General features: G+C 36.9%; 1 protein-coding gene across 1 annotated transcript in view; it reads right to left on the bottom strand.

Moving 5' to 3' along the window:
- dnah6 (dynein, axonemal, heavy chain 6) overlaps positions 1-18,386 on the bottom strand; it is a 91,222-nt gene that overhangs the window by 21,449 nt on the left and 51,387 nt on the right. The window contains exons 54-64 of the mRNA XM_048197639.1: positions 16,222-16,483; positions 15,953-16,076; positions 13,735-13,931; positions 13,310-13,513; positions 9,064-9,189; positions 6,495-6,659; positions 5,372-5,439; positions 4,613-4,793; positions 3,486-3,665; positions 1,347-1,580; positions 14-149 (exon numbers count right to left, since the gene is read on the bottom strand). Coding sequence (XP_048053596.1) covers positions 14-149; positions 1,347-1,580; positions 3,486-3,665; positions 4,613-4,793; positions 5,372-5,439; positions 6,495-6,659; positions 9,064-9,189; positions 13,310-13,513; positions 13,735-13,931; positions 15,953-16,076; positions 16,222-16,483 — 1,877 coding nt within the window. The remainder of the gene's footprint in view (positions 1-13; positions 150-1,346; positions 1,581-3,485; positions 3,666-4,612; positions 4,794-5,371; positions 5,440-6,494; positions 6,660-9,063; positions 9,190-13,309; positions 13,514-13,734; positions 13,932-15,952; positions 16,077-16,221; positions 16,484-18,386) is intronic.

Genomic DNA, 18,386 nt, shown 5'->3' with positions numbered 1-18,386 from the left:
TTAAAAAATATACCCAGTTTGACAGAGATAGGTGTGGATATCATCTCTTCTTTAATGCCTTTAAAGCAGGGCAGACGGTCTTCTAAATTACAACAAGTCTCCCAGGAAAAATCAGACAACCAGGGCACTTCTGGCTTCTCTGGCAATTCCTGCATTGAGAAAGGGGAGTGTTACGAACAGAAAGTGTCTGTGTGTTTGTGCATAAAGCTGTGAGTAATATTTCATCATACTGATACGTGTCAAAAACCATCAAACAGCATGAATTAAGGTTTGAGATTCTGATCAAGCAACAAGTCATTACTGATTTGAGCATGAGAACATTGACAAACATTGGAGTAGACTGAAATATAAAATCAGCCAAAGAAAATGAACTAGAAACAGTATATGGATGATTACACTTGGAATCTCGTTTCTCTTATTTTTCTCCCCAAATAACTTTTTTCACTTTTTCTAAATTTCGAAACACTATTAACATCCTATACTGACAGGTTCATAAATAAAGAGAACACAAAAAGATTAATATGTAATATGTAAACAGTGATTTGTATTTTGCGTGGTGGACACACTTCAGTGAACGTGTAAATGCAAACCAAACAATTTCCAGATACAAAACACATGTAAATGTCAGGAGTAAAAGGAGGTGTGGTTCGAGTTTGCCTGTGTAAGTGTTGCTGCCACAATGCTAGAGTAGTGGTGGTTGCCAGGATGTTGTAATGAGGTTGCTAAAGTGTTAAGTGGTTTTTAGCTTTCTCTGTGGTTACTAGTGTCTTCTTTGTGGTTTCTAGATGTTAAATTGGGTATTCTGGGTGGTTGCTTATTGGCCGAATTCAAAAGAGCCCACTCCCAAATAGGAATGTTGAATTTTTTTTTCTTTGCCTGTTTGATTGCCTGAAAGGCAGATTGTCTGATCACTGTAACAGCACATCTCTCCTCAAGTGGACTCTGTTTACTTGAATGTATGCAAAAACATACTGCATCAACACACTAAAACAATAAAACAGCGTGGGGTGTGAGAGAAATGCCTTTTTGATGGGGACATATAGCACAGGCCCTGAGGAAAGGGAAAAAATAGAAATAGAAAAAAAAATAGGCTCTCCAATTTAACAATTAACACAATTAAATCCCATTCATGGCTTGTAAAAGGATAATTGCCGACTACAGAATTAGAATAAGAACACACATACATAAGCACTCACACACACACACACACACACACACACACACACACACACACACACACACACACACACACAGACTCACACAAAGACACACAGACACACACACACACATAGGTGTTCTTTCTTTCTCTTTGTCATCACATATATGCCCTTTCCACATCTTCTGACCTTCTCCATGCCTCCAGCCCCTCGCAGGAAGAACTGCCACTCCTGCTGGGAGATCTCTCCCCTCTGCATCATGATCTCCACACACAGCATGAAGCTGTAGATGGCCTTGTGCTGCTCAAAAAGACCACGGGACACGTTTGTGTAGGCACTTAGCAGAGTCTGATCCAACAGGATTTGTAGTCTCACGCTCAAATCTCTGTGTTTCTCTGCTGACTCAATAGTGTTGTTGAACAACTGTGAAGAAATTTCCAGGGAATGCGTGAAATGTCAAAATGTATGCCTTAAATGCACTGTAAGTCACTTTTGGATAATATATATATATATATATATATATATATATATATATATATTATTTGAATCTAATTAATTACATACTCTTTGATTAATCTAAATTAATCGCATACATAATTTTTGCTGTGAAAGTATTAAATATTTCAATTCAAATGAATCAATGAATAATCAGCATTAGTGACATTAAAGTTCAAAAACTCTTTTATTATTATTTTCACTTTTCAAATAATAGCCATAACAATCAACAATATGACCAAATATGCTAAGGAAATAAATTCAAAAGTGCTTCAGGAAGATTTGATGATGTGTGCCGTAACACCAAGGTAATTGTGAATGCTAACTGACGTCCAGTGATTTACATGTTAAGTCAATGCAAAGACTCGAACAGACATCCTGCAGCGCGAATTGAGCGTTTCAGGCGTTTGACGCGTGTATATATATAATCATTTTGATATATATATATATATATATATATATAAGGATCTCAACACTACGCCTTGGATCTACGCTATGGGGAACGTCATCAGAGTGAAAGGTGACTATAGCACGTGTATACACATGGCTCTACTACTTTCATGTCAGTTTCTAATCTAAGCCTCCCTGTTGGAGCCTCAACCGGTCCTGTAGAACCTAACAAGTAGAGGTTAAATTGCCTTTTAGCAGCTCTTCTTGTTATCAGGCACATTTGTCAGGTTTGGGAGTCTTGGGACCCTTAAGAGGTCCAGACAGTCCTTCTGGGTTGATTGTAGAATAGGACCCTCCCCTACTGTCCTAGTGTTAGGCCAGGGTAGCATATAAAATGAACGTCCAAATGCTCAAGCTAAAGAAGCTGATATAGCTAAACCTTAGAGCTCTACTCCTGGACCACAGGTGGCTAAGGCTGGGCCCACAAGGAAGGGAAGAAGGTTGAAAAATGCCAGGGCTTTCCTTGTCACGGGTATATGTGCTTGGGTAATGGTCGAGGGGAATATTACCACTTGACGGTCTATGAGTCTTAGGATGCGCCCTGTATGACTGATACTTCTGACTCTGGCTAAACAAGTCTGTAGAGTCAATAATGCTATAGGCACATGCTATATTCACAGCTAATGAGGCTGGCATTCCCTCAGCATGGCGGAGTGTGTATTTGTTCACCATAGAATCAAACCAAGATGCAGTGTTGAGTTCCACTTCGAAAGGGAATGTCTTAGGTTACGAACGTAACCATGGTTTCCTGAGAAGGGGAACGAGACACTGCGTCTCATTGCCATGCCTTGGGTTTGCCTGCACATCTCTTTCAAACAAAAAAGTTGATGACGTCTCCGGTAGTGATGTCATGGACTGTCGTCAGCAAATTAAATTGTTGTGTGTATACACGTGCTTCAGACACCGGTCACACCGATTCTGTTCCCCATATCTTCAATCTAATACACACAGTGTCACGTTCCCCTTCTCAGAGAACCATGGTTACATTCATAACCTGAGACATTTTCAACAGTATAAGAAATCAGCAAATTAGAATGATTTCTGAAGGATCATGTGACACAGAAGACTTAAGTAATGGCTGCTAAAAAATACATTTTGACATAAAATGTAATAAATTACATTTTAAAATAATGATATTAAAATAAAAAATATAATATAATAAAAAATATTTCACAATATTACTAGTTTGGTTTTTACTGTATTTCTGATCAAATAAATGCAGCCTTGGTGAGCATAAGAGAATTAAAGAGAGAATTTAAAAATCTTACTGACCCCAAACCTTTAAACGGTAGTAAAATATAAAAAATAATGTAGCTGGGTTTTATTTTGATATATAACATCCTGAAAAAATATTATAGATTGACTGCTCTAGATTGAAATTACCTGTTTAAAGTACTTTAGGGAGAATTGGTACATGGGGTCAATCTCAGACAGGCTGGCAATGACAAAGTACATGATGGAGCCACGTGTGGCAACAGGGCGATACTTCTCTCTGGCTGCATTGATCATCTCCTCTGTCGTCTCCGCCTCCACCAGCCGAGACTTAATGGCCTGAGATGTCACCTGTGCAAGAGAAAAGAGGATAAATTGTGAGCAGATCTGCTTTACGTCAAGTGTTACATTCCAAACAGAGACAAATTTAATGACTTGACAGTTTGATGTGTTTATAAAGAGCTCTTAAAATGCAAACGGAGCTGTAAAGCCATCCACACTGACAGCAGTATAAGTGCCGCATAAATACATGAGACTGTAGCAAAGGTGTCAGAGGGAGACAGGATTTTTATCTTTAAGACAGATATTTTGTTCATTGCCGGCCCAACATTTCATTCATCTATCTATCTATCTATCTATTCGTTCCTCCCATTCAGGCTTTCATTACTCTCTGTGGGTGGTAGAAGGCAGGCAGTGACATGCAATCTGTGCCACTGATCTTCCTGTTTGTTCAAATTTGGTACAAACATACTATGTCGAGGGAATTTGCTAAAAATTAATTGTGCTAAAACAAATCCACAGAAGAAAAGCTATAGAGTATGTGTCAGCACTCATTCTCAAATAAACATGTAATCACTATCAAACGAGGCTACATTCTTTTTAGTTGACTGTGACATTTGCAATGATTTTTTTTTTTTTTATATGAAGCATTCATTAGCATAGTAAAAAAAAAAAAAAACACTTTTAATGACAATTATTAAATAAAGAGCGGCAATCGAAAGAGTTTAGACACTAAAAATAAATGTCATTGCATTACATGAATTAGTAGTTTCTGCAAACAAATTATGTGAGAGCTTTTCTCAGAACATAATATTTAAAACATATTACAGTTTTTACTTTATTTTTAATCCGATAAATCTAGCCTTGGTAAGCATAAGACACTTCATTCAAAATCATACAAAAAAATCCAACCTCAAACTTCTGAACTGCTTTTATACATAATTATTATTACCTGCTTATCTACTACTCTGCTCAAATGTCATTCCCACTCTTTAAACTTCTGACCCCAAACCACTAACCTTTGACTCTTGTAAAGTTTGTATAAGCTCCACATTGTCAAGGATGTTGCCCTCAGAAGTGAAAAGCAGTTTGAGGATTCGGTCCTCAATGGCTTTCAGCTGGTTCCGGTCTGTATTGATGCGAACTATCAGCTGGCTTCTCTGTTCTTCCAAGTCAGGACGCTCCAGACGGACTACATCACTGGGCATAGACAGAAATAAATGATCACAACAAAAAGTCAACCAATATTTTACACAGTGAGCATTGGCAGGAGAATAATCAGTTAATCAACATCAAATGATATTTATTGTTAGACAACATCTTATGTCATGAAATCCAAATGCATCCAATGCAGTTGTAAATGGTAATGTGTCTTGGTTGACCAGTTTTGACTGGAACACTTACAGTAAGATGGATGTTAGTAAAAAGTGAAAAGAGGCCAAAGTGAATTTAACTCTCTTAATACAGTGAGCTAGTTAGCCTCTTATGCTACTACATTATTCTATCACTTCTAGCTTTTAGAAAACTCTAGTTCCAGACTAAAATGCATGTTTGAGCTGTTTTAACTGAAAGCAACTTGCACTAAAATATCTAAAAATATGTCAGTGCAGTGTTCATGTCTCATGATGCACATCAGTAAGGCATGTTTATAAAAGCTATTTAAATGTCCTAATTGAACTAAGGCCTAATCCTGACTTAATCTAATCCCTGTCTGTGAAACCGGGCCCATGTGTCTCAGGTGTTCATATTGAATCTGAATAATAAAAGCAGGGAATTACCTGAGGATTTGATCTTCCAGTCCAGACTTGGTAACAGTAAAGTTAATGATAGTCACTTTGATGCACACCTGACAGAGAAAATTAGTCACAAAAACGATTATGGATGTGTAACTTAAAGGGGTCATATCCTAACTTGTACAGTATCAACATTAATTGAAAGCAAGCAACATAAACAACTTGTTCTAATTTTCTCCAACTTGACATTATTTAGATGTTAATGAGGCAATCGTGATGGCTGAGAGAAAGGTGGAAATGGTCATGAATAATTGAATTATGAATAAATAGCACAAACTAAAAAATGTATTCTTTAGGGGCATGTAAATAATGATTGACATTATCTGCTAAATGTATCCCCCAAGAGATGCTGCTGTTGTCCCTTCAGTCTCTAAAAATCCTCTAGAGGCACACTTTGATTGGCTCTGTGTGCTTTGTATTTGCTGTCTGTCTGTGAGAATGTTTCTTTAGTTCAGACTGATCTGTCAGCATAGCTCATCTCCCTTATTTAAGCTGAAATGACAGGTCTGTCCTGTCTCTAATGCTGGAGCTTACAACGGCACAGCCCCATTTGACAGGCAACCATATCTGGCTGTGTGCTCTCTGCCTGCTGCAAGCGCTATTGCCCGTGGCCCTGTCTGTTATGATTGCTAGGGCATTGTCTCTTGGCAGGTGGGCGCTGATCCGCATCCACCCCAGAATTTTGCAGCAAGAGTTGATATGGCATGGAGCCAGAGAGGGATTGGTGCACAAGGTGGTGGCAGAACAGATATGTGAAGGGCTGGTGCCAGCCGTGTCCACTTTGCTACAGTGCCAAATCCAGTTGACCTTAAACAGGTGTCAACCTCAACCCCTGAATCCCTTTTCTAAACCCTAATTTGCACAATAGTCTGAGAGGATAAAATAAACAATGAGCTGCTAAATAACAGACAATAATTACATGGAAAAAAAACTGTAGGGGTTAGGCATTTGCATGGAAGAATGAATTATCATTGTCTCTTCCAGTAACTAAAAAATCCATGTGACTGAGGGGTCCACCATACAACAAATATTTACATTTTAAATTTAAAAAAAAAAAAAAAAATTGTTTCTTGTAAATATAATTGTATGCATTTCCTCACACACACACCTCAGGAAGATAGTGGGGATTGGCCATTTTGGTAGTCATGTAGAAACGGAAGTTTTTATCATAGTCAATGTCAGAATCTCCCAGTCGGATCAATGTTCTGCCACCTGACACAAACGTCTGCTTCAGAAGAATGGGCTCCAGAGCAGGGTCTAGAGTTTCTTTTAGCTGTAAACACACACAAAGATATGAGTGAAATGCGTGATATTTATTCATTTTGCAATTAATAACATTCAGCATTCATTTTTATTTTCATGTTAGATCTCTTTCTGGTACAAATTGACCTAAAAATAGGGGAAAACTATACGTCTCAGTTGTCAGAAGTGAAAACAAACATGACTGAAACTAGATTCACCAGAAAAATAACATTTGGCAAGAGTCAGAACTAATAAACACACTACAGAATCACTCATTTAAGACTGAATTAAACCATTCAAAGCCAATCAGGGGTGCGTTTCCTGTACAACGACATAGATAGACCCTTTATTGTCCCCAAGGGAAATTTGCTTTCACATACTCTGTCAATACACAAAAATAAGGACAATAATAACAATATACAAAAAGACAACGCATGCAGGATCTGTTCAGGTTACAAATTGTTTAAAGCAGCAATGGCAGAAGGGACAAAGCTTTTACTGAAGCGTGCCCGCCTCCACCTTATAGTTCTGTATCTGTGGCCTGAGGGCAGCAGAGAAAAGTAAATGTGGAGAGGGTGGTCCGAGTCTCTACTGACTGTCCGAGCCATGCGTGTAACAGCTTTGCTGTTAAGAAGAGAGAGATCCGTAATGGGTAAACTGATAATTTTGGATGCTGTGCATGTGACCTTAATGAGCTTATTTCTATTAGTGATGGAAAGCATGTTGAAGTAACAAGGGGAACAGTAGAGGAGGATGGGTTGAATGATGCTAGTGTACAACAATAACAGAAGATGTGGGTTAACAGAAAGGGCATGAAGCTTGCGAAGAATATGGAGTCTCTGTTGGGAACGTTTATATATATCTCTGACATGTTGTTCAAAGTTGAGTTTATTATCTAATGTGAGTCTGAGATATTTAAAATGATTCACATGTTCCACTTTTTTGTCATGTATGATGATGGGGGCCGGATCCGGTATATGTGGGTGAGTGTAAATTAATAACTCCTTGGTCTTATCCACATTCAGCTCCAAACTATTTTCGGAGCACCACTTGGTAAAGTGAGTGACCCACTGATGGTAAGTAGTAATGGAGTTATTGTCTGTGACATAACTCGCTGTTTCACTACCATAGTACGATGCATCGTTGAGCAAATCAACTAGCTAGTCACGACTGTTTCCAGAAACCGTATTGTCGTTCAGCCACGTTGGTTAATGATGTCACGCAGGTGATGGAGTAATAACTTCTTTAAATGAATCAGTTTGAGATCAAATTAATGCTAGATTTTTTGCTATAAATCCGTACATGGCATCTGAGGACTACTTGTTTTTCTCAGTTATTTTGCTTTATTTCCAGATTCAATCATAGGCTTGTTCTTACAAAGTAGAGCACGTCCATACATGCACACTCTTCAAAAACAGTACTTAAAGGTGCACAAGAGGATGTTTTGTTTTATATATTTTTGCAATATTACTTGAAACTGTCTTTACTAACTGATAAAAGACAATTTATTAGGTGCACTGAAGTGAATAATATTAATATACATCATCTGTGCACGAGGTAGGGCCTTAAAAACATCAGGCTTGTCAATCACTGCCGTGACGTTCCTTGTGAAAGACGTGCGCGGATTGGCCCTCTGGCTTGTCAATCACTGCCACGACGTTCATTGTGAGAGACGTGCGCGGCTGCGCGCTCCAGTAACTTTCCACACTCCACAGGCGCCGCATGCAGTGTTTTTGTCAGGAGACAGGAGTAACAACTGCAGATTATGAGTTACCTGCGGTGAGTCCGACATAATGAATCACACAGCGAATGCCGGTGGTAAACAAACACTCGTGTTCCAATACTCGTGCACGAGTTTTGGGAGGCGTTCCCTCGAAATGAGCTGTGAAGGAGGGGGGTTGTTCTTACGCATGCGCTCATTTCAAAAACTCACTAACAGTCTTTGGTTTCTCAGCCAACGAAAAGATCCTCTTTAGCACCTTTAAAATCTCTTTACAAACTAAAATACGTAAATGACATTTGTATGTATTCAAAATAATAGATATACATTGTAATGTCAGCTTGCTTATTTTGTTCAAGATAACGATTTATTAAATCCACATCATAAAAACAAGGAACTACGCTTCTAACCACAGCTTGAGAGCTGTCCTTCCAACCACACAAGTTTGCGATGCAGTTTGCGAATGTTCTTTTGAACAATGGTTACGGGAAACACCAAATCGTTGAACTATGTTAGTAACGACGGAACTTGTGAGGTTAGCTGGCTAATGATGCTTTTGGGAAACGCATCCCAGATCAGTTTGACAGTGTTATCAGTTCCTCACAACAGTAATTCATAATTCATCATTAAAATGTTTATTAAAATTTTTTAGTAGTGAATTTGTATTTAAATATGTCTAAAAAGTGTCAAAGGTGAAAGAAGAGACAGTGGTTACCTCCTCCAGAAGTACAGGCATGCCCAGCCGGATGGCGTTCTCAAGTGTTCTGAGGAAGCCTGCGTCGGTTAGCTTGATCACCTTTAGACCGTTCTTTGCCTCTTTAGATCGTATCCAGCGGTTTGCCTAGATACAAAATGGAAAATTGGAAAATGGAAAAGCTTTCTTTTCAAGATTAGTTCAGCTTGTAAAACTACCAAAAAACTTTATGAATTTATGCCAGATCATACTAATATACTGACAATAAAGACAAATTTTCTTTTAATGAGACTTTTTTTTCTTCATTATGACATTAGTACAGTTGTATGCCACAAAATATTAAATATCAATATCAAAATCAGAAAATAACAACATGCTCATTCAAGAATAGGTGTATGCATTGTATGTATTAATTGCATTGTTAATGTATTTTAATAATTTTAAATAAATTAATAGATCATTAAAATAATAAATAATCTATTAATTTAAATAATTGAATGGATAGCATCACATGACTGACCATAATATAAAGATGAAGACATGCCCTCAAAGATGCTCTTAAAAACGATATGACGAAAAAGACGTGTGTGTGTGTGTGTATGTGTGTGCATGGGTATATTTGTGTGTATTTATGAAAGAAAGACACAGAGAGAAAGTGAGATAGCTAAAGAGAAACATCTTTATCAGATGGAAAGGATGTGACAGTTGATCCTTCGTAAAAAGTCTGTGCTGAAGTAGATTCTGCTGAAATGAAGAAAGTAATGTACTACTGTATATAGAAGTGTGTGTGGGAGATGTGCATGTGGAATCTAAGCATCATTCCATCAGTGCCACTAAGCAGAGCTGAGTTGAGTGTAGAGTGTTTGTGGCATGGTATTTGTGTATATGTAAATGCAAGACAGACTGATGTTTGAATGTCTGTTTCAGTCTCTCTAGAAGACAGATACTCCCAAGAGAGACAGCCAGATGGAGAGAGAGCAAAACACATATGACAAGAAAGAGCAGAGAAAAAAAGGAGAACGACAGCCAAATGTGCTGAAACTGGAGGATAGTAATGAAAATGGAAAGGCTGGAATGGGAGAAAGATATTTGTATGGTAATGCAGGGAGGCTGGTTGTTTTCCTATTTGGATCTTGAAGGCTGTTCTTCATACCAGTTTGACAACATCTCCAACCAACTAAACAACACTCAGCTATTAAAGATGTCCTTTACCTGACGTGTTCATTTACGTCCTAATGTCACAGAGGGTATGAAATACAAAATGGGAACCCAATGGGAATTGATCAATTGAGGTGTCAAGAATTATTCAGCAAGCATCTTTCAACAAGTCAGTGTAAGTTTAGCTCCATATTACTTCCATTTGTTCCTAAAACTAAGACTTTCATGGAATAGAGTGTGAATATGAATGCAGCTAAAGATAAAACTCAAATTACCTTGCTACACTGATCCTATTATCAATGTCTTTTATTTATCTCATAATGCATGAGACAAATGCATTTTAAATTAGATAAAAATTGCATTTTAAAATAGATGAAAATAGAAAACCATTATTTTAAATGAATTACATTTCACAATATTACTGTTTTACTGTATTTTGATCAAATAAATGCCGACTTCTTTCGAATCATCATGAAAATCTAATCGACCCCAAACTTTTGAACAGTTGTGTGTAAATTTTCCAATGTTAAAGGCTTAGTTCACCCAAAAATGAAATTTCTGTCATGAAGTACTCACCCTCATGTTGTTCCAAACCTGTAAGTGTTCATCTTTGAAAAACAAATTAAGATATTTTTGATGAAATCCAAGAGCTTTTTAATCTCCCATTGAAAGCAACAAAATTACCGTCATTTAAGGTCCAGAAAAGTATTAAATACATCATTAAAATAGTCAATGAGACTGCAGTGGTTCAACCTTAAAGGGTTAATTTACCCAAAAATGAAATTTCTGTCATTAATTACTCACCCTCATGTCGTTCCAAACCCGTAAGGCCTTCGTTCATCTTCGGAACACAAATTAAGATATTTTGATGAAATCCTAGAGGTTTTTTTATCCTCCATTGAAAGCAACGTGACTACAACGGTTCAACCTTAAAGACCCCCTGTGGTGAAAATCAAGTTTTTAATGTTGTTTATATGTCTATGTAGTGTTCTTAATATGCTTTAGACAAACCATGTGCAAATTCATAAGTCAGCACCATTGCTGAGTATTTCATGTTTAAATCTGCAGTAAACCAAAAACCCGCGGTTTGAAATCGGTGGTGTTTTTGACGTCACAGACTACCTTGTAACCAGTCACAACAACGTGCCGGCAGGCTTTAGCATATCATTAACTATGACTGCTCTGAAGCAGGAAAGTCTTGAGAGAAGGCAGGTTATCCCGGTAAATTTTCTGTTGATATGAAAAATTGTGTCGATTTAGCAATATAGCGAGTCTATAACGATGTTATGATGAACTATATGCCTTTCTCCAATGACATTCTGAGTTGCATAAAGCCTTTGTAAGGACACTGATTGTTAGAAGGCAGCTGTCTGACTCTGAGATAAAGAACAGGAACGCTAATTATATTAATTCATATTAATTAATGACAGAACTGTCGCAAGGGCTGTGCCAAGTGTGAGAGTGCATAGGGGCTCGCGCCAAAGTAAAGTGACAGCCATAGACTGTCCATATAGGCTAAAGCCAATAAAGTTCATGTTTTTGTCCTTTGAAATATTTTAATAATTAAAATATAATTTGCATATTTTGCATATTATAATTTGCATATTGCATAATGGATAATTTGCATATTCATTGATCCGTGTATGTTAAATGAGGCAAGGGTGTAGAGTTACATTCAAGCTATTTTAAGGCATGAAGACATTTTTTTCACTTGAATTTTTTTTTTAAATATGTAATTTGGTGATCAAAGATGAGTTTTAAGGGATAAAATAACTGACTACAGGGGGACTTTAATGTTATGAAGCGATGAGAATACTTTTTTTGCGAAAAACAAAACAAAAATAAGAACTTTATTCAACAAATTCATCTCTCCCTGTCTCTCCTCCGCTACACTATTTTAGTCACGTTGACTATTTTAACAATGTTTTTACTACTTTTCTGGACATTGAATGTTGGTAATTTTGTTGCTTTCAATGGAGGATAAAAAAAACTCTCGGATTTCATCAAAATATCTTAATTTGTGTTCTGAAGATGAATGAAGGTCTTACAGGTGTGGAACGACATGAGGGTGAGTAGTTAATGACAGAAATTTCATTTTTGGGTGAACTAACCCTTTAAAATACTTTATCTGTCCAATCTATTCCAGCTTAATATGCAGAGATGACTATACACAAGCCATTTATGGGTTCATTTCCCAAAAAAATGTAAACAGTGTGAGTTTAGGGTGGATCTATTTGATAACAGACAGAAGGAGAGTTCTGAAAAAAATTTTTGCAAAACCATTTGATGATGCTAATGCTGCTGAAGTTACATACTTCAGCTGTAAGAATAAATTAATATGAAACAAAATAAGCGTGAATATTAAATAAGACAGAAAAAGAACATTATGTGTACATGCACAAATATAAACAGACAAATAAAGTATATACACTGTATACTGCACATCTACTGTATAGGATGTCTATAGTGAAATAATGCAAATTACCAATGTGAGAAGCATTTTCAATTACATTTCAAAAACGTGGTAGTGTTTGATGTAGGATGGTCAAATGCGCATAAGATATGCATAGTCATTGTCGTATAGTAATGGAATGTACTGTAGCGTATGGTGTCATGTGGAAGTTTATGGTATCAAGCAGTCTCTTGACAGTGTCCTCATTAAGAATTCAGAATGCTTGAGGAAAATAGCTCCTCCTGAGCCTATCCATGCTGGTCAAGAAACCGCAGTAGCATTGACTTGGCCTCAGCAGAGGAGAAAGTCTGTGGTTGGGCTATCATAAATGTTGATGCCACCATCAAGTTCGCATGGGGTAAACTATAATGATCATCCTGAAACAGTGTGTGGCAGCTGTTTTGCCTGCCAGAAAAATAACTTATCTTCCTTTCATAAGCTGCTTTTGAATACAATGATCCTTCTTAAAACTTTCATGAAGTTTTAATGCTTATGTGAGGTACTGTGGACTGGAAACTATACTGTTTAGTACCATTTAAAAGGATTATACATTTTATTATTAAATTAGAATTTGTTGTTGTTACTTGCCTTGCTAAAAATTAACAAGGCATTGGAACACAGAGCACTGATGGAAGGTTTGGAAATGTTAGCGGTCACCTGATCTTGAGGGTCAATCATGAGTGGCCAGCGCCGTCCCCGCATCACAAGGATTCCATTCTCTGTGGAGACATTATCCCGTGGCAACCCTTCGGCATTCCACTGTCGGATCTCGTAGGGATCTCCTAGAATGCTGATAAGACTAAAGTTGTCACTGATTGGAATCCCCAAGTTTTGACAGCGTGTGATCCAGTGATCTATAAGCTACAGGACACAGAAAAAAACACATTCACATTTCCTAGAAATAAGTGTTAGTGTTCATTTTGCTGAACGGGAAATCCTGTTTCGATGTGTCATAGTTTGGTAAGGTGGGCGACTGACAGGTAAGGAGAAAGAAGATACGACATGCTAGATAATCTTATATACTAAGTGGCATTACATAATTATAATATGTTATGGAGTGAGAAAAGGTTGTGATATACTACCAGTTGTCTGTAATGGGAGGTGAAGGCTCCATAATAAGCCACACAAGCTGCAGCGATGAATACATTTCCAATGACGTTGTGGATCTCCTGCTCAAACAGAGTAATGCATTCCTGCCATCGCACCTGCTCGTCTCCCAGAGCAGATGTTAACTTCCCCGACCGACCCAGACGTGCTTCAGTCAGAGCCCTGGTTTTAGCTACAACCCATACACAAACATAAACACAGACACAGATTCATATAGACACAAAAAAAAATCCTGTGTGGCACCTTAAAACATAATTCACTATATACATTTTAAAAATGTGTCTGGAGACCCCTGCAATCTGCTGTACCATGTGTTTTTGAAAACAAGAATGCTTGTTATGTTAACGGTCCCTTAAGAAATCCATCTGAACTGGTCAAGGCTTCCATAAGACTAGTCAACTAGTAATGTTGACAGCCTGACTAGTCGACATGAAAATATGTAGGTTTTGTACAAAAAAAAAATAAAAAATACTTATTACACATGCACAAATTTCCACTATTACTGGATTCACAGAATATAAAGAGAACTGCAGTGATGATGTATTTTTGTAGGCCAACTCAGAAGTTAAAATCACCCTATTTCCCTCGACAAAAACCCAATAGGATTAGCTTTTGGATTATTGCAGAAAATAAAAACTTGTGAATTTTGAAGCCTAAATACAATCAGCAAAAGTAAAAAGCTAAATATACGCTATAAATGAACTACACCATAGTCACATGACTTTACCATCACTTCCAACATCTCTTTTAATTTTTACTTAAAAAAAACTCTTGAAAGTTCGAGTAAGATTAGTTATAAACACAAGGCTGTGAAAGCGGACTAGTGAGTAGGCCTACATGAGTTTTCCTGTTTGTTGTGATAATGCTTTATGTCTTTGACAACCGACTCTGTAGTCCCATTTAGCCACTTGTTATCAACTGTCTTTTTCAAGACAAGTAAAAGCTATAAAAAAAAATTACAAGGAGTTATTACTGATGTATTTTATGTGACAGAATAAAATGTGAAAATATCTTAAAGGGTTAGTTTACCCAAAAATGAAAATAATGTCATTTATTACTCACCCTCATGTCGTTCTACACCCGTAAGGCCTTCATTCATCTTCGGAACACAAATTAAGATATTTTTGATTAAATCCGATGGCTCAGTGAGGCGTGCATTCACAGCAATGACACTTCCTCTCTCAAGATCCTTAAAGGTACTAAAAACATATTTAAAACAGTTCATGCAAGTTCAGTAGTTCTACCTTAATACTATAAAGCATCGAGAATGCTTTTTGTGTGCCAAAAAACAAAATAATGACTTTTCAACAATATAGTGATGGCCGATTTCAAAACACTGCTTTGGAGCATTACAAATCGAATCAGTGACTCGGAACTCCTATCAAATGGCTAAACTGCTGAAATCACATGACTTTGGCGCTCTGAGTCACTGATTCGATTCGCAAAGCTCCAAAACAATGTTTTGAAATCAGCCCATCACTATATTGTTGAAAAGTCGTTATTTTGTTTTTTTGGCGCACAAAAAATATTCTCGTTGCTTTATAATATTAAGGTAGAACCACTGTACTCACATGAACTGATTTATATATGTTTTTAGCACCTTTATTGATCTTGAGAGAGGAAGTGTCATTGCTGTGAATGCAGGCCTCACTGAGCCATCGGATTTAATCAAAATATCTTCACTTGTGTTCCGAAGATGAATGAAGATTTTACAGTTGTAGAATGACATGAGGGTGAATAATTAATGACATTATTTTCATTTTTGGATGAACCAACCCTTTAAGCTTTGTGTTAACTACAGACTGTATTTCAGGCATTTAACCAAAAACCCATTAAAAAAAAAAACATTGATGGAACCAGAAGTGCTGAAATGGTAGCTAGTTTTTGGGTTTTGGCCAACAAAAATATGTCATCCCTGAAGCATAATGATAATGATATAATGATGCCCATATTTGTTATAAATATAAATCTAACTGCCAAATAGGCTTTCTTTCTTCAATCTTCTACTTGATTCTATTATCCTTTTTTTTTCTAAATCCCTTTATTTGGGCCCCAACACAATTTCTTGCTTTCTATGATTGCAGTATTATCATTTAGTGCCCTCAGTGACACATTTCACTAAATTCAATAATTATAAAGTCGTGAAAGCTTATACACTATCTGTCTCTTAATCTCTCTCTTTCTTTTTCTCACCTAGCGTCTCTTTTTCAGCCACACTGGACTCAAACTGCTCCTGCAAAACTTTGATTTGGTTCTCCACCTCTTGTAGTTTATCTTGCTTTTCTTTCAAGGTGGACATTGTTACGTCCAACTCGGCCTGATAAAAACAAATCAGATTAATAATAACAGCAAACAATACACAGTGACAATAATGGAATAATGTAAATGATACTCATAATGCAATATTAATTAACCCTGTATCTTTATTATGTCACTCACACACACACACAAACTAGACTCACCTGAGCAGCAGCCAGTTTTTCACGTTTGGGCCCAACCTCCTTCAGAACCCTCGAGTACAGATCCATGGCTCTCACCCACATACACATGGACTTGCAGGCCTTGGACACTTTTTCCACCTTATCAGGCACAAAGTCTGGATTATTAATGTATTTCTGTAGTTTCTGAAGAATCTGAGGTTTGATATTGTCCTTGTCGTAGTCCATCAGCTTTTTCAGAAAGTTGCCGTCACCCAGGAGCTGCTTTGCACTGGCCCAGTCTGTCCTAGTTGGAGGGAAACAAGGGAATGATGGGACATTTAGACTACAGCTACTGTAGCAACTAAATAAATAGGTTTCTTTGACTCAAAGCATGGATAGCCAGTTTGTCACTATGAAATGTAAAATTAGGTAGCTAGGAAATGGTATCTATATTACCAAAAAATATTTAAATACTGTGATTCAGACAAATGCCTTATTTGTAATAACTGAATAAAATGATGAATGTCCTGTTTCATGAAAAAGGTCAAGTGTATGTAGAGTAAAGTGTTCAAATCCTACAAGACTCAAGATGTGTTTTCAAGTGTTTTTTTTTTCTTTTTCTTTTGACAAATGATTATGACCGGTATATCTGAATGTTCAACATATTACAACACCCCCACATCCGTTCCACCAACCCTAAATTACGTTATTAGATTTAACACCAGCTGGATGAGTAAGCAGCTGGAAATATAAAACAAAGGCGATTAGAATAACAGATGAGTTATTGCATGTGATTTCCAGCCACACCAAAGCAAATCACATGAAATTAATTCATAAATATTTAACACCTGAAAAAAAAAAAAAAAAAAAAAAAAACAGGCAATATAGAGAGAGTAAGGGTGTCTAATTATGTACCGGAGTTAATATTTTAAACTCATAATGTACATATAAAATGTTAATATAGAGCAATTAACAGTCTCACATTAAACAGCATATTAAGAGCACATTGTTTTGTAAGTAATACTACAAGTCATTACGAAATGCTGTTCTCAACACATTTTAGTCCCATAATGTTAAATGTTTCCCAGTGAAACAGGATATTTAATGCGACTCGAGTCAAGTATGGCTTGATTTTATCTATTGTAAATGAACTGGATCATGGAAAGTGGTCTATATGATAGGTGGTTGAAAGAGAGGGGTTGAAAAATACCAGGAGCATGTATTAAGAAAGTAAATGGGGTCAATTTTGATTTCATGTCAAGTTTAAACTCCACTAATCAGGCACTTTGATACAGCAGAGGTTTAATATCATGAGCAAATTGAACAATTAGAAGGATGAAAGAACTGAGGAGAGAGAGGGATGTGGAGGGACAGAAACACAGATTGTTCAGTCTGTGTTATAACATTTTAAACACCCATTAAATTGCTGTCTTATAAAGTTAACAATGAGTGGCTCAGCTGCAGATGATGATGATGCTGAAAGTAAGGAGATGGAGATGGATGAGATTGATGATTGAGTGAAAAGAGCACAGATGCAGAATCAGATGTTAATATGGCCAGCACATACTGTAGAGCCACACTGTAGAGGGTCGCAGAGCCAGAGGGGGTTTATAATGTGTGAGGACATGTTTTTCTGCAGCTAGATTAGATACCTAAAAAGATTTAATACCAAAACTTCATGAACCTGCTGTGCCATTACACCTAATGAAATGAAATACCAGAAATAGTGGACTACTGTAAAGGTAAATGTCCAAATAATCATCCGGATTCCTGCTTAATTTAAGTTTCTTGTCTGTTATCTATCACATGCTCAATGGCAATGGCTTTTTCTTTTCTCTGCAAGCCTGGCAGGACAGGTGTCTTATCACTACCACATTATCTCGGATTAAATGTGATTCTGCACAGTGCCATTGGAGAAACATGGGGTTAAATGTGAATGTAGTATTTTTTTTATAATTTAATTTTTACCCCTGCAGAAATGCTAGTACTATAAATAAATATGTTTAAAATCCTATACACAAGACCTAGACTATATCAAAAGAAAAATGTTCTATAAATCTGCAGGAAATACATTTTTGAAGGCCAATCTGGAGGTTGCTGGCTCCCTGAACAAAAATTCAATAAAATTGTTCTCTAACTTCATGATCGCATGACTTCAACACCACCATCACTAAGTTTCCAACAATACTTTCAACCTTAGTTTAAGA

Source organism: Megalobrama amblycephala, linkage group LG7, assembly GCF_018812025.1.
Source record: "Megalobrama amblycephala isolate DHTTF-2021 linkage group LG7, ASM1881202v1, whole genome shotgun sequence".
Taxonomy (NCBI): Eukaryota; Metazoa; Chordata; class Actinopteri; order Cypriniformes; family Xenocyprididae; genus Megalobrama; species Megalobrama amblycephala.
This window is presented reverse-complemented; position numbering and strand designations above follow the sequence as displayed.